The 14,977-nt window shown below is 36.7% G+C and overlaps 1 protein-coding gene across 1 annotated transcript in view; it reads right to left on the bottom strand.

Moving 5' to 3' along the window:
• Nucleotides 1-8,494, bottom strand: part of LOC308696881 (class I histocompatibility antigen, F10 alpha chain-like) — a 32,468-nt gene extending 23,974 nt beyond the window's left edge. Inside the window, exon 1 of the mRNA XM_081375813.1 lies at nt 8,156-8,494. Coding sequence (XP_081231939.1) covers nt 8,156-8,204 — 49 coding nt within the window. The 5' untranslated portion in view covers nt 8,205-8,494. The remainder of the gene's footprint in view (nt 1-8,155) is intronic.
• Between the last annotated feature and the right edge of the window lie 6,483 nt (nt 8,495-14,977).

Raw genomic sequence — 14,977 nt, 5'->3', positions numbered from 1 at the left:
GTTTTTATAAAGTCCTACCTACCCTGCCTTTAATATTTAACTTACTGATACTGTTGTTGGTGGAACGATATTTCTCTAGACTAAAGAAATAACGAGAGTTTTGTTCACCTTCTTCTAACCACTTAGAGCGAGACCTGATAAAGGCACCCTTTGCTTTTTGCCGATACATTTCATCAAGTTTGATTTGTGAGTAAGATAACCCTTCTTTTCCCTCCTTTGTTAGGGAGTCAAATTCTCTGCAGGATCATTTTGTTATATTAGAGACAATCTTTAACTCCTCCGATTTCCTGGCTTTGACTGTTTCAGCACCAAACTTTCTTAAATATTTTCCTATATCATATTTGAGCAGTTCCCAGTTGAGCCCAAAACAGTTTTCTTTGTTTGCTTTAGACCAATAAAGTGAAATCATATCCTTAATCTTATATTGGACTGCCTCATTTTGCAGTGCAGAACAGTTGAGCTTCCAATAACTTGATTGTGTGGTAAGTGTAGAACCAGCTGAGATATTAAGAGATATGCATATGGCTTTATGATCAGTTAAGGGAGTAGGGCAGATGCTAAAATCAACATAATCCTTGTTTAAACTGTCAGAAATAAGCCAAAAGTCCAGTCGTGATTGCCTACAGCCTGATATATTGCTCCAGGTATACAATCTGCTATTAGGATTCTTCTCTCTCCATATATCTATCAGTTTAAATCTTCTTATAAAGTCAGTCAAGTATGAGTCTGAACTGTTATGCTGAGAGGGTGGACTTTTATCTATAGAACCGTCTAGAATAATGTTAAAATCGCCTCCTAACAATATAAACGCATTTGGGAATCTAAACAACCAACCTGTAAAAATATTTTCAATTGACAAACAAAAGGTTCACATTTTCTTGGTATTATACCCATAAATATTAGAAACTAAGTAGGTTGAGTCATTGTGTTCAATAACTTGGCAAATAAAGTGACCGTCTAGGTCAAATTGTGTGGTCAAGACATTTCCATTAAACCTGTTATTTAAAGAGGCTACCCCTGCTGACCGCTCTGTTCCGTGGGAGAGCCATATAGTATTTCAATGCGGCCTTTTGTGATCTCCTGTGTGAACTTGAAATGACCCGCATGCACAGAAGAGTAGGCTACTCAACGGTCAACGACGTCACTTGTTGTTTGCGGAAGTAGCTAAACTTCAACTAACTGACAGATGCGTAAGGCCGACCCAAGATGGCGGTGTGACTGCACGTATGCTTCGGAGCTGTTCACCTTCAGACTTGCATATTAGTGATTCATAGTGCATTTAAGTATTTTTTTGGAGATTCATTAATGCAGATTTGAGTGCACAGTGTCAACTTTTTGTTAAAGTTGTATCGTGTATATTTCTTGCCTCTTAACGACCCACGTGGGGGAAACCTCGGTTAACTAGCATACCACAACTACGGCAGCATGCAGGTACCGACGGACAATCCGCTTGTGAACAACTTACGCGACTACTGTATGGCGGATGCCCCAGTGATCTCCCTCGGGGACCCAGATCTCCCCTCTCTCCCCATAACTCCTTCCACAACGCCCTCCAAACCTCCTGCACCAAAAAAAAAATGAAGCCGCAGCGCTCCGTGGATCTAGACAGTGAAGGTATTGTGCAGAGAATCTCAGTCATTTTCAACATGAGAATCGACTGGAAAAGAGTGTGGAGAGAATGATTTCCAACAATACACTGAAGATTGAGGGGCTAAAGAAGACTGTTGATTTTGCCTGCGCTGAGATTCGTGAAGTGAAAGGTAAAGTGACACACATTGATTACTGAGTCAACGTGGCGGAGAAAAAGACGAGCCTACTGGAACAACGAATTACTGAGCTGGAAAACTATTTGCGACGGTGGAACTTGCGACTCTACGGTTTGGCTGAAAACAAAGACCAGAATGTCCGCCAAGAGGTTATACACATCTGTCAGTCCATCCTGCCGGAGCACAAGGCCAAACTCCCTGATGTGATTGACTCAGTGCACCGTCTTGGCCAACTAAAGAAAGGTGCCACCAAGCCTCGAGGGATAATTCTACAGTTTGCTGCTCGTATTTACCGCGACGCTGTCTGGAAGGCGGCAAAGAAGTCCACCTTCCTGCAAGACAACAAGCTACGTTTTGCCGAAGACCTGTCCCCAGCAGTCAGAGAGCGAAGGATGCAACTGTGGCCACTGGTGGCTAAAGCGCGTGAACAAGGGAAAGCTGCTTACTTCGTGGGAGCTCGAGCCTTTGCTAACGGGGCTGAACTGTTTCCAGAGACTTGAAAGTGGTAAACGTCAAACCTGTCAACATGTGCCTTAAGCCGAGTTAAGCTATTATTTCCTAATAGCTTTTTCTCTGTGTGTAGGCTTATATTTTTCTATCTGTTCTGAGAAACACTATATTTTTTTATTACTTTATACGGGTTGCAAATGCTCAATAGACTAGCAATTTATGTCTCTTAAAGGGCACCTATTATGCCCCTTTTTACAAGATGTAATATTGGTCTTGGGTGTCCCCAGAATGTATTTGTAAAGTTTCAGCACAAAATAAGCCACAGTTAATTTATTATAACCATTTGAAAATGTCATTTTTGGGGCCTGTTTTAAAAAGAGCTGTTTTGGCGTCTACCACTTTAAATGTAAATGAGCTGCATATCCCCGCCCTGCTGGACACAGATGAGGAAGAGAGTCCGGCACAGAATAAACACGAATGAAAATGGACTAAACGTCTCGGAATGGTTATTTGATACATTTATGTACTTACAAAGTTTTAGTCGCGTCCCCTTTGCCATTATGGATGTGCAACACACACACACACACACACACACACACACTACTGTAATAACGTTTGCTAAGTACAAACGATTTATTTATTTATTTCTTAAGGGGAGGGAGATAGACGTTTAGCCTACTGTCTATGGAGATAGAGCAGACCTTAATTTATTTACATTTATAAATGCTGCAAAAAAATGCCTACGTGACATAAAACTGTCTGACGTTGTTTGTTGAGACATCCTGATGACGACGACAATAAATAGCTTTAGACGCATTTGTTGTTGAACTGGCTGACATCGATTGAAATGACTATTTGCTCATAAATCATAAAATACACTTACTTTTTCTGGAGGTGACGTTGGATCGCGAACAGTAGGCAACGATCCACACTTGAGGATTAACTTTGACCCTCGTTCACTAAACAGTCAGTCAGAAATGATTCTCGTATTTAGGAAGTTTAAGTGGTGCCTTTTCTTCATAAATAAAATCCATCCGCTGCGTTTTCAGTGGCTCTGATGTCAGTGAAGACTAGAATGTCCATTCTTACATCCCACAACAGAACACCTACACTTCTTAGGAGACATTACCGGCTGTCGTTGAAACAATGGAGGATGCAGATCACCGAGGGCGGGGTCTATGCCAAAACCAGATGTCAATCAAATCACGTCGGTGGGGCTAATGCTGCGTTCTATTATTGTCAACGAACCGACTCGGACCTCGGATATGACGTCACTTCCACACTTCAAGCGTTCTGGTATGATTTGTGCGTCCGAGTCGGAGAAAAACATGGACGCCACCCGGAAAGCTGTTGGATGGTAGCACTGGTCGAGTACCAGGCGCTCCAAAATGAGTATGTGCTTATAAGTTTACCTTCTGTTAGCAACGCTAGCCACGTTAGTAACACCCATTTGAAACAAGGCTTCATTAAATATTGCACTCACAACAAGACCGATTCCCATACCCACAGGCAGTGATACGGACGCAGTAAGGTATTGCAGTAATACGACGAGTGATTAAAATTTAAACAACGTCATTTTTAAACAACCAAAGCGGTACAAAAACAATGAAAACAAGTAACAGGGCGCAGCCATCTTGGATTCCGTATCGGAATTCTTGCTCGGGGTCCTCACGGTTGTCCAAACTTCCGAGCGGCAAAATCCGAGGAAAGGGGGCGTGTTGGTGCATGTTGCTAGGCAACGTCTGTCTTCCTAGTCGGAACTCCGACACGGATAAATAATAGAACGCAGCATTAGCTCATTTCTATGTCACAGTGAGAGCAGAACAGGGTGTTCTGAGACAGTGCTTATGATTTATTGAGATAGTAAAAAAACTACTGGGTGGATTTTTATCATTCTAGGGTGGTTTTGCTCACACATTGCCAACACACATTTATGTTAAAACACCATGTAAAAGTGAATTTTGCATAATAGGTGCCCTTTAAGTGCTAAGAACTGGTATGTGTTAAGCTGTCGACTGAACCAGGTATCTCCTTAGTTTTCACTGTTTCACTAAGTTTCGCTATGCACCTTTTATTTAAGTTAATTGGCGCAGCTCCTTTCAGTAAGGTTAAAAATCTAATTTCATCCTAACTTTACTTATTACATTGTTCTATCCATTGTTGTTAATACGTCTTTATCTATCATTACTCTCAATGCCAGGGGGATAAGGGATATTGTTAAGCTCAAGGCGTTATTTTTGTTTGTCAAGCAGCACAAATTCTGTTTCATTCAAGAGTCACACTCAGTTCCGGACGATGGTAGATTATGGAGATCCCAATGGGGAAATGATCTGTGGCAGGCTCATGGGTCTGAACATTCTGCTGGTGTTGCGACTCTAAAATATAATTTTCCAGGGACTATTCTTTTATCTGTTAGTGAAACATCAGGCCATTTTATTTTTCAAGTATTAACCATTGATAATTTTACTTTGATAGTTATATATACTGTATGGCTACAATTCTAACCATGAGAACGACATAATGGTTGAAACATTAGAGAAGCATATAGAAAATACCCTTAATAACTTTCCAAATTCAGGTATAGTAATGAGGGGGATTTTAACATGATTCTGGACCACAATATTGACTGTTGGCCTCCACGTGTTTCCTCTGCAGTAAATGATAACTTAACATTATTTATGCAAAAATTTAATTTGATAGATGTATGGAGATTTAACAATCCTAACATAAATTATTTTACTTGGAGTAATAGAAGTGCCACCAGACGTTCACATTTGGACTATTGGTTAGTCTCTGATCATTTGAATATTGATAAAATATCAGTTAATATCATCACAACCCCATTAACAGATCATAATGCAGTCTCCATCTTTATTCCTTTGCACTCTGCCCCCTCCACTAGATGTAGGAATGCTTACTGGAAACTAAACAGTTCGCTTCTTCAACACGATGAGGTTAATTCAAAAATAAAAAATCTAATTTAGAAATTTTGGAATAAAGCAAAGTCCGAGGATGCTTTTGGTAGCAATTGGGAACTTTTGAAATTTAAAGCTTGCCAATACTTGAGGAATTATGGTAGTATCTTATCCAAAAATCGTAAATTGGAGGAAGAAAGAGTGGTCTCTAAAATAATTTCCTTGTACCAGAAGGACCCTGCAGATATATTAGAAGAGGAACGACTAACTTTAATTTCGGAACAACTTAAACTAAATGAGATTTACTCCAACAAAGCAAAAAGTGCCTTTATAAGGTCAAGAAAAAGGTGGATTGAAGAAGGGGAGCAGAACTCTGCCTATTTTTTCGGCTTAGAAAGATATCACGGGAAATTTAATTTAATCCAGCACCTGTGACTGATGATTCAAAGAGCATAGCTGTTTTCTGTGCGGACTTCTATAGAAATTTATACAAGTCCAAATATTGCCATCAATCAACCACTACATTCTTGAACTCTCTTATCGTCACTCCAATCTCTCAAGATGATAGGAAACTCTGCGATGGCCATATAACCTTGCAGGAAATTACATTTGCAACTGAACATTGTAAAACTAACAAATCTCCGGGTGTTGATGGCCTTTCTGCAGAGTTTTATCAGGCTTTTACACAAGATTTAGCTCCTTTTCTACTTGAAGTAATATTAGAAAGTGTTGGAAAAGGTTATCTACCTCCTTCGCTAACCCAAGGCTTAATTACGTTAATCCACAAACCCAAAAAGGATCCACTGTTTATAGATAATTGGCGACCTATTTCATTGCTGAACACAGACTACAAGATTTTTGCCTCAATTATTGCTAAACGTTTAAAAAATGTTTTAGCCCCTATTATTGATGAAGTCCAATCAGGATTCATGAGAAAAAGACACATCTCAAACAACATTCGACTTGTATTAGATATAATTGATTACTCATTTTTATGCCCTGATGATAGTGTTATCTTTTTCTTGGACTTCTATAAAGCCTTTGACACAGTAGAGCATAATTTTATATTTCAAACTATTGAGAAATTTGGTTTTGGTGATTTTTTTTGTAAAGCTGTTAGAACATTGTACTGCAAAGGCAATAGCTCTATCAAGTTAAAAAATGGGACATCCCCAAGATTTGAGCTGCAAAGAGGCATCCGACAGGGCTGCCCTGCCTCCCCCTACCTACTCATTTTATGTACTCAACTTCTTTCCACCCATATTAAAAATAGTGGTTTAAAAGGAATTTCAATTGCAGAAAGAGAAGTTATCCTCACCCAACTAGCAGATGATACTACATTATTTTTAAAAAATGCCAGCCAAGTGCCAATCGCTATCAAAACAATAGAATTATTTTCCGCAGCTTCTGGACTCTGCTTAAATCTGAAGAAATGTGAACTGTTTTCCCTTAAAGAAAGCAACATCTCCCAGATCTGTAGCATACCAATCAAAGATAAGGTCACTTATCTAGGGATTACTATAATGATAAATGAGGAGGAGAGATGCTCTGTAAACTTTAATTTGATTAGTGATAAGACAAAGAAAAAGCTAAATCAGTGGCTGCAGAGGGATTTATCTTTGAATGGACGAATATTGCTGGCAAAGGCAGAAGGTTTATCCCGTCTTACATATGCAGCTATCCCCTTGTTTGTCAACAAAAAGCTCTGTAATTCCATTGACAATTCACTTTTCAATTTTATCTGGAAGAACAAGACGCATTATGTGAAAAAATCTGTTATTATGAACACTGTTGATCGTGGTGGCCTAAACTTTCTTGATTTTACAACCCTTAATTATACTTTTAAAATAAATTGGATAAAGCATTTTCTAAAAAAAATCCCACATCTACATGGAATTTTATACCGAATTATATTTTCTCGAAGATTGGTGGTCTAGAATTTTTACTTTTATGTGAATATAAAATAGAAAGAATACCCTTAACTTTATCTAAATTCCATAAACAAATGCTTTTAGCATGGTCACTTATCTACAAACATAATTTCTCCCCACATAGGTGCATCATCTGGAATAATCAATTTATTAAATTTAAGAATAAATCCTTATTTTATAAAACTTGGTTCAATAATAACATAATTCTAGTATCCCAGCTATTAAATGATAATGGATTATTGCTGAATTATTCCGAATTCCTTCACACTTTTGGCATTCCAAGCACCCCAAGAGAGTTTGCAATTGTTATGGATGCAAATCAAATCCATCCATGATTAACAAAATAAGAAGGCTGCTAAAACCATTCAGTTATGCTCTATCTTTAATGTATTTATTTGAAACTCCCCCTGGGTCTACTCTTGTTTTTTTTTTTTTTTTTTTCTCTCTGTATTAATGACTCTTTTTGTATGTTCTTATTTCTTGTATCACAATGATTTAATAAAGATAAAAAAATAAAATAAAATAAAAATCCCCAACTAACTGTGATACACACACACAACACACGAGCGCGCACAGAAAATGTTTTCAAAACATGCACATTGTTGAATGGTTTCCTTTGCTGCTCTATAAACCTAGTGAATACTAAGGAGACCATGGTTTCTGTGTGAACGGATTATTTTGTATACATCTTTTGAAAATGAAACAATTGCGTGAGTTTGAGGAAGATAAAATTAATTAACTTTTTAATTTTTTAAAAAGGAAGTCAGAGTTGCGTTAATATACATACTTTTTTTGTTTAAAAAAAGAAAAAAAAATACGTAATTATAAGAAGTGCCCTTTATTTCACTTGAGCCCCTGCCCTCAAAATGTCTGCAGTCCCTGAACAAGGGTGTAAGTAACAACTAGACCCACGTTAGTTTGAGCCCCGCTCTCCCCGTATTTGTTGCCATATTATATGTAGGCCTATTGTCGTAATTATAACCACACTTGTTATTAGCACAAATAGTTTTACTATTCTCACACACATTAATAGAAAATAACTTACTTCCGCGTTGCAAAATAAGGTGGATAGGAAAGCATTAAATGAACTTACCTGCATTGACAACTGTCAAGCATGACAGCAGAAACACAATCTTCAGCATTCTTTAAATTAAATCCTTGTGTTATGGATAATCTCTGTAAAAAAAAAAATAAATAAATAAATAAAAAAGGATGTGCGTGCACGCGCTTGTCCCTTCTTAACACGCGCTATCCCAAGTCGATGCAAAATCGGTCTTCAGACAAACAGGTGTTGTGTAGCCTATGTTCCTTGATAATTATCGTCTATAGCCTAAATCGTCTATATCGTCTGCTTAAAGTTAAAAGACAGTTAAAGGTTCTTCTCCAAGACGTGTTAACCCTCTTTCGTTTTATTTCGAAAGTGAAGAGAGCCTAAGTCCCTCCCCTTCCGGTGGAACACCATGGGACCTTATTTCGGGAAAATATTGTATGGTAGTCAATGGCGAGACTCGAGAGACAACAAATATTTTGATCTCGTTTGAATTGTGCCCTGAATTACACATATGATGTTTGTCAATTTAAAAGACACATTTTAAAGTCAAGAAAGTCGCAGTTTGATGTAAAACTGTTGAGGTATAAGACTGTGAGAATACGTGAGAATACACGCAATGCGGACATTGAATCCTATACAAGAGACTTTTTGGTAATACTTTACACTGAGGTTTCATTTATTAATGTATTGACTAACATGAACTAACCATGAGCAATATATGTGTTACTGTAGGGTATAATCTGTAATCTAACGTTATTGTTAATAAAAATACAGCTTGTTTGTTCATTTTCACATGCAGTGCATTAACAAATAGCCTACAACTATGTAATAATGTATTAAATGTTGAAATTAACATTAACAAAGATTAATACATGCTGTAGTGCTGTTCATTATTAATGTTAACTAATGTTAACTTATGAAACCTCATTGTAAAACATAAAGATCTAGATAAACTAAATTCTGTTCATTAGGATTTTTTATGGAGTAAGAACATTGCGTGATTGCTACTCTATGAATGTTGCCAAAACGAAGATAAATATATAGGCTTATGCAGGTCAGAATTCAGCTGATCAGAAAAATAAATATATATTGCAATAAATACTGAAAGAAGTTATATAATGTGTAGTGTTATCAAAGTCATTCTGCTGCATTATGAGCATCAAAATAATTCAAATAACTATAATAATCAAAGTGTGACATTTGCCAAAAGATGGGCGCTGTCTAAAGTAAAAAGAGTAGGGCTGTCAAAGTTAGCGCGTTAATAACGCGTTAACGCAAAATCATATTAACGGCACTATTTTTTTTAACGTGCGATTAACGCAGCGCATATTTTCTGTTTGACCCGTGGCCCAACCCCTAGTTGGAGAAATGGAGATACACAGTGTTGCTAACTTAGCGACATTGCAGACCCCTTTAGCTATTTTTTCCCTTCAACAAAGCGCCCAAACCTTATTTAGTTTCTGAGAATCTACCGGTACCGCCGGTAGGCTACTGCTCTCTCAGCACGCGCGCACCCCTCTCTCTCGCTCGCTCGCTCGCTCGCTCTCTCTGCGTCTCGTGCGTAGGAGCAGCGCTTTAACTCAGTTAAAGTTAAAATGTTGCTTCTCTATTTTTACAAGTATAGCCGAAATCAGAGCACAGATATTGTCTTTATCTTATGTGAATTTGATTTCACCAGACGACGGCTCGATTATCAGAATTTTTGTGCAGATTAACGTCTTGGAAGGGAGAGCTGGTTATGTCTTAATGGGTAGCGTTTCAGTCACCATTTCAAATTCATTCCGTTGTTTGACAACAGAAACAGTAAAATATACCAATGAAAACAGTTTTATTGAGAATTTAGCTTCATCAAAATGGGCACAGAGAGAGAAAAACTACAATGTAATAGGCTAATAAATAATAAATGTACATTTAGTATTTTCAGAAGAGCTGCCCTGTCATGCAAAAATCTAAACACGTTTGTGTTAGTAAATTGCTCAGTGCAAAGAAAGAGAAGTAATGGTAACCTGGCAAATATTTTTTTTGTTGTTCTTTTTACGTGTCTAATAGACATGAACAAGTTCTTTGAAAAACATCTGTGACCTTTGAAACATGTCTCCTCCTTATGCTCTATATTGACTATGGTTTCAATAATAAACATACATTTGCATAAAGCATCTATATTTATCCATGCCCACGTTGATTAGAGTATTATAAACTTGAAAAGTATTAATTTAAGGTACATTTAGAACAATGAAAAAATTGTGCGATTAAATGCGATTAATCGCGAGTTAACTCATGACAATATGCGATTAATCGCGATTAAAAAAATTAATCGATTGACAGCCCTAAAAAAGAGATTAAAAAGTGACATCAACCTAAAATCAAATTTAAGTTAAGCTAATTAAAAATACAAATACTTATATAAAGATTAGTTATATTACTGAGAATTACTACAGCTTTTAAAGCAATAACAACATTTTGGAGAAAGCAAGAATCCCCTGCAGTTTTAAATGATTGGTTAGATTTAGTCAACATATGAAGTGGACCAAAAAAGTTCATCAGAGTTGTACTTGTTAGGGTTCAGGGTGGATGAAGTAGGAGATGAACACGAAGATTGATTTCAAGGTTTTAATTCTCAATATTTACAAAATACAAACAAAAAGGGGAGCGTGTGCTCAGACAAAGATAACCTTAACAATAAACAAACATAAAGCAGATACAAACAAAAAGGGAGCGTGTGCTCAAAACTGGACAAAAGCTTAACATTAACAAACCTAACCATAAACATTAACCAACCAACACTGAGCAAAAACACTGGGGTTAAATACACAGGCAAACAGGATGATTAACAAGACACAGCTGACACAGATGAACTAATTAAACAGACCAGGGGAAAAACAGGACTAGACCAAAATCACAGAAGACAGGGGAAAACAAGATCACAGAACAGAAACACTGAAAACACTAAAACAGAAATCAAAACTACAACATTACTAAGCCTGGTATTGTTCAAAATTCATGTATAACTTTAATGAAAGTTTTGATCCACTTAAACTTTTGACTACTATAGTTTCTAAATTACACTATGGAGAGGATAACATGAAATTAAGAGCAAAAGTAGCCTATACTTTTTGATATGGGCACCTCTTAAATCAAAGAATATTATAAATAAATGAATACATATTTCATGAATTACCTTTTTTATTTAGGCCTAACCCTCCTTCCCTTTTAATTTACTTATTTATTATTTTATTTAATATTATTATTATTTGTTGTTGTTTAAATAACATTACTTGAATTCCTTATTAGGAATGTGTAATTATAAAAGTTTGATATACATGTGAATGTTAAAACATTTTTTTATTTATTCATATTTTTTTTCATATGTAAAAGTGTCTAACTATGTACTTATTGTTTATTTTTCTAATTGTGTGTTTTTTAATATGTTGGTGGAGGGTATTATTACAAATGGGAAAACAGAAGGAATAATAAGGAACAATTATTATGTCTTATTAAATGAAATGTCCAATTGTATATTTGTGTTTGAATTGAAAGACATAATAAAGTATATTAAATATATATTTAATGGGGTAAATCAAATGTAGTCTAATATACTGTAGGCCAATTATTAAGCTCAGATTCATCTTACCAGTTAAAATTTAGTCTATGAATTTATTTTAATTTTGTGATTTTAACTTCAATCTAATTAAATCTTGGGCACAAAACATCTAGCAAGTAAGAAAAGAAAACCTTTAGGATATATGTATATATATGTATATCTACTGTATATGTATAGATGTATAGGCTACAATGATAAATTATCCAAGACTTACAAACGTGTTCAATTTTACTGTATAATATCAATTATGTTAATATATATATATATATATATATATATATATATATATATATATATATATATATATATATATATATATACTGTGTTAACAAAAAAATATATATATACAGCGTTAACGTAAACATTTCATATACAACATAATTGAACACGTTTGTAGGTCTATATTGTATGATTTATCATTGTAGCCTTATTTAAGTTGATTTTCTGTGTACAGTATATTTATTTGTGGACTGATAATGGTTAATAAAGTCAAATAATGGTATGCGAGAGAGTCAGTGGTAATATCATTGTGTTAGCCTGACAGTTAGCCTGCGCTGGACCAGGTTAGTTTCCAAGCATATTAAGTTGTCGAAGTGACTGAGCTTGAGCTATGCTAAATTAGCTTTATGAAACCAAATCATTTGACAATGAGTCAGAATACTGAAAAAGGCCTGGCTTAGAAAAAAAGTAGCTATGGTGCACTACCGGTTTGTGCTTATAAGTTATTTTACGAGGAGAGTGTAGATACAAGTATTTATAGATTATTAGGGGATATGAATGCTGATATATCTGACAATGATTCTTTGTTTGGCCAACGTCTAAGCTTAACCCTTGTCTGTGAAACCAGGGTTCCGTAGCCTACCTGTGGCCTAATGAAATGTATATAAACTAGCCTGGTGTGAGTATGCGGTCATCCTTAACTTGTGAATCTGCCTCAGGTCTTCCAGTCTCCAGCTCCGCCTCCAGCCATAATGTCAGGGTTATTTCTATGTCTTTAGGGCACGTTTACACGACAACGATGTACGAAAAACTAGAACGTTTTTCCTTTAAGTTTAAGTACAGAAGACAACTAAAATGATCCCTGTTCACACTGATCCTATTAAAAATTTGTATTAAAAACGTTGTATTAGTCATGCCAGGCCAGTATTTGGTGATGTCACTTTGTAAAGAAAAACTAAGCGACTGAACACATGACGTAATATGCATGCGCATAATGCCACTGAGACAATAATGGTATCGGTTTCAAAAACTTGCACTTTAAAAACCCATTTTAAAAAGTTTGCAAATTCAGGCCCCCAAAATGCCAAAACGCGTAGTTTTCCAGTTTTAGTTGTGTAAACGGCCCCTAAACGTTTTTTTTTGTGTGTGTGTGTGTTTTAGTTTGGTTTCAGTCAGATAGTAGCCAAATCTGCACACACCAGCAGGGCTGAACAAATTTTCTTTGTTTCTTTTGTTCAGTTTCCGGCTATTGATTTGTTACCATGGTAACCCTCATTAGTTCTTTTGGTTCATCTGCGTGTCAATTATCTTGTCAATCAGTTCCTCCTTGTCACCTGTGTATTTAAGTCTTGTTCTGTCTAGTCTGTCGTTGTCTTTGGTAGCGATGGGCAGGTCGAGGCTTCGTGAAGCAATGAAACAGTTGAACCAAAAGGGCTATATTGTGTCGAGGCTTCGAATCAATCTGACACCCGTCTCAACGGTGACGCAGTGGTCACTTGCAGGTGTTGATCTGAAACAACCTTGACCACGAGCTATTAAAAAATGTGTTGTTTTTTATTATTGTATTTTTCTATTATGTGAAGCTTGTAACCTGTAGGCTCCTCACTGTGCATAATGTTATTTTGGTCCTGCAAAATGAATACTAATAAAAGAAATCAAGACACAATGTTTAACTTTTTTAGATATTTTTATTCAAAAATTAAATCTGAAAATTGTGAAAAAATCCTCTCACAAGGGACACTTGTTGCTGGCATGCAAAGATATTTTTTAGCAAGGACATACAAATGAGGAAAGATTACTGCTCTCTCTTTCCAGTAAGTTAGTGGATCATGAGTTCTGGGCAAATACGCATCGCTGATGTATTTTTTCACTTCCACTGTGGCATCAGCTGCAGCATTGTGTGTCTCATATGTAATTTATAAAATGTATATTCACACAATATTATATTGTATTATATTCACAGTGAAGCTGTTTTTAACATGATTGTCAGTTGTGATTGGGACGTTAGGTTGTAGGGCTTAGGTTAACACAGGCTTATGGACTTTCTAAACAGTGTCCCAAAAGTTTGTAATTATATTTCAATTATAATTATATTTCAAACAATGCATACCTTGCTTCGATGGCCCAGCAGTGTCAGTAGCAGGCCGAGGCCTAGAGGGAATGCCATCCTCTGCACCCTATGGCAGGATGAGTGCTCCTCAAATGGCGCATCATGGATGATGTATTGTTGCAGTAGATGCTTAATACACACATCTCACTTTATTTGGGGTTTCTAAACGGAAAGATGATCACCACAGATGTACGGCATCTCTTCTGGGGAGCCTCCATTTTATCTATCTATCCAAATCTATGTATCTATCTATCTATGTATCTATCTATGTATCTATCTATGTATCTATAATAGGGCTGTGTATTGGCAAGAATCTGGCGATACGATACGTATCACGATACATGGGTCACGATTCAATATATTGCAATATATTTCGATACTGTGCATAAGGCGATATATTGGGATTTTTTTAAAGTAGGACTATAATTAAAAAAAAAGTAATATTTAAAAAAAGACATGATGTTCATAAAAGTCAAAGAGGTTTACTTTAGGTAAACAATTCAGTACACAGAAAATCAAGCTGCCAGTTTGGGATTGTGGTTCACAGGTTCTTAGTGAGCAAATTTTTATATGCTCAAGTAGGCCATAATAAAAGAAAATACATAGCCCCTGTCACAATACAAAACAACAACGTGAACTGGATGAAAATGAATGAAAGTTAACAAAATGAATGTGCGAATGAGGCGAATTAGCATCTACCGCGCCGCGTTACGGCCCATTCACACCGGACGCCGAAGCGACGCCGAAGCGGTGCGGAACGGAGGCCGCTTCCTTTCGGCGACCATGTTTACCTATGGTGTCGTTCACACCAGACGCGGTGCGCCGAGGCACGCCGCGGCCGGCCCGCACAGTGAAGCGCCAGTTTCGGCGTCTGGTCTATTTTTTGCGCGAGCCGCGAGTGATTCGCGTCCATTCCGGCAGGAAGTCACACCAA

The sequence above is a fragment of the Scardinius erythrophthalmus genome (assembly GCF_964197995.2).
Source record: "Scardinius erythrophthalmus genome assembly, chromosome: 10".
Taxonomy (NCBI): domain Eukaryota; kingdom Metazoa; phylum Chordata; class Actinopteri; order Cypriniformes; family Leuciscidae; genus Scardinius; species Scardinius erythrophthalmus.
The sequence above is the reverse complement of the archived record's forward strand: the minus strand, read 5'-3'. Positions and strand labels throughout refer to the sequence as shown.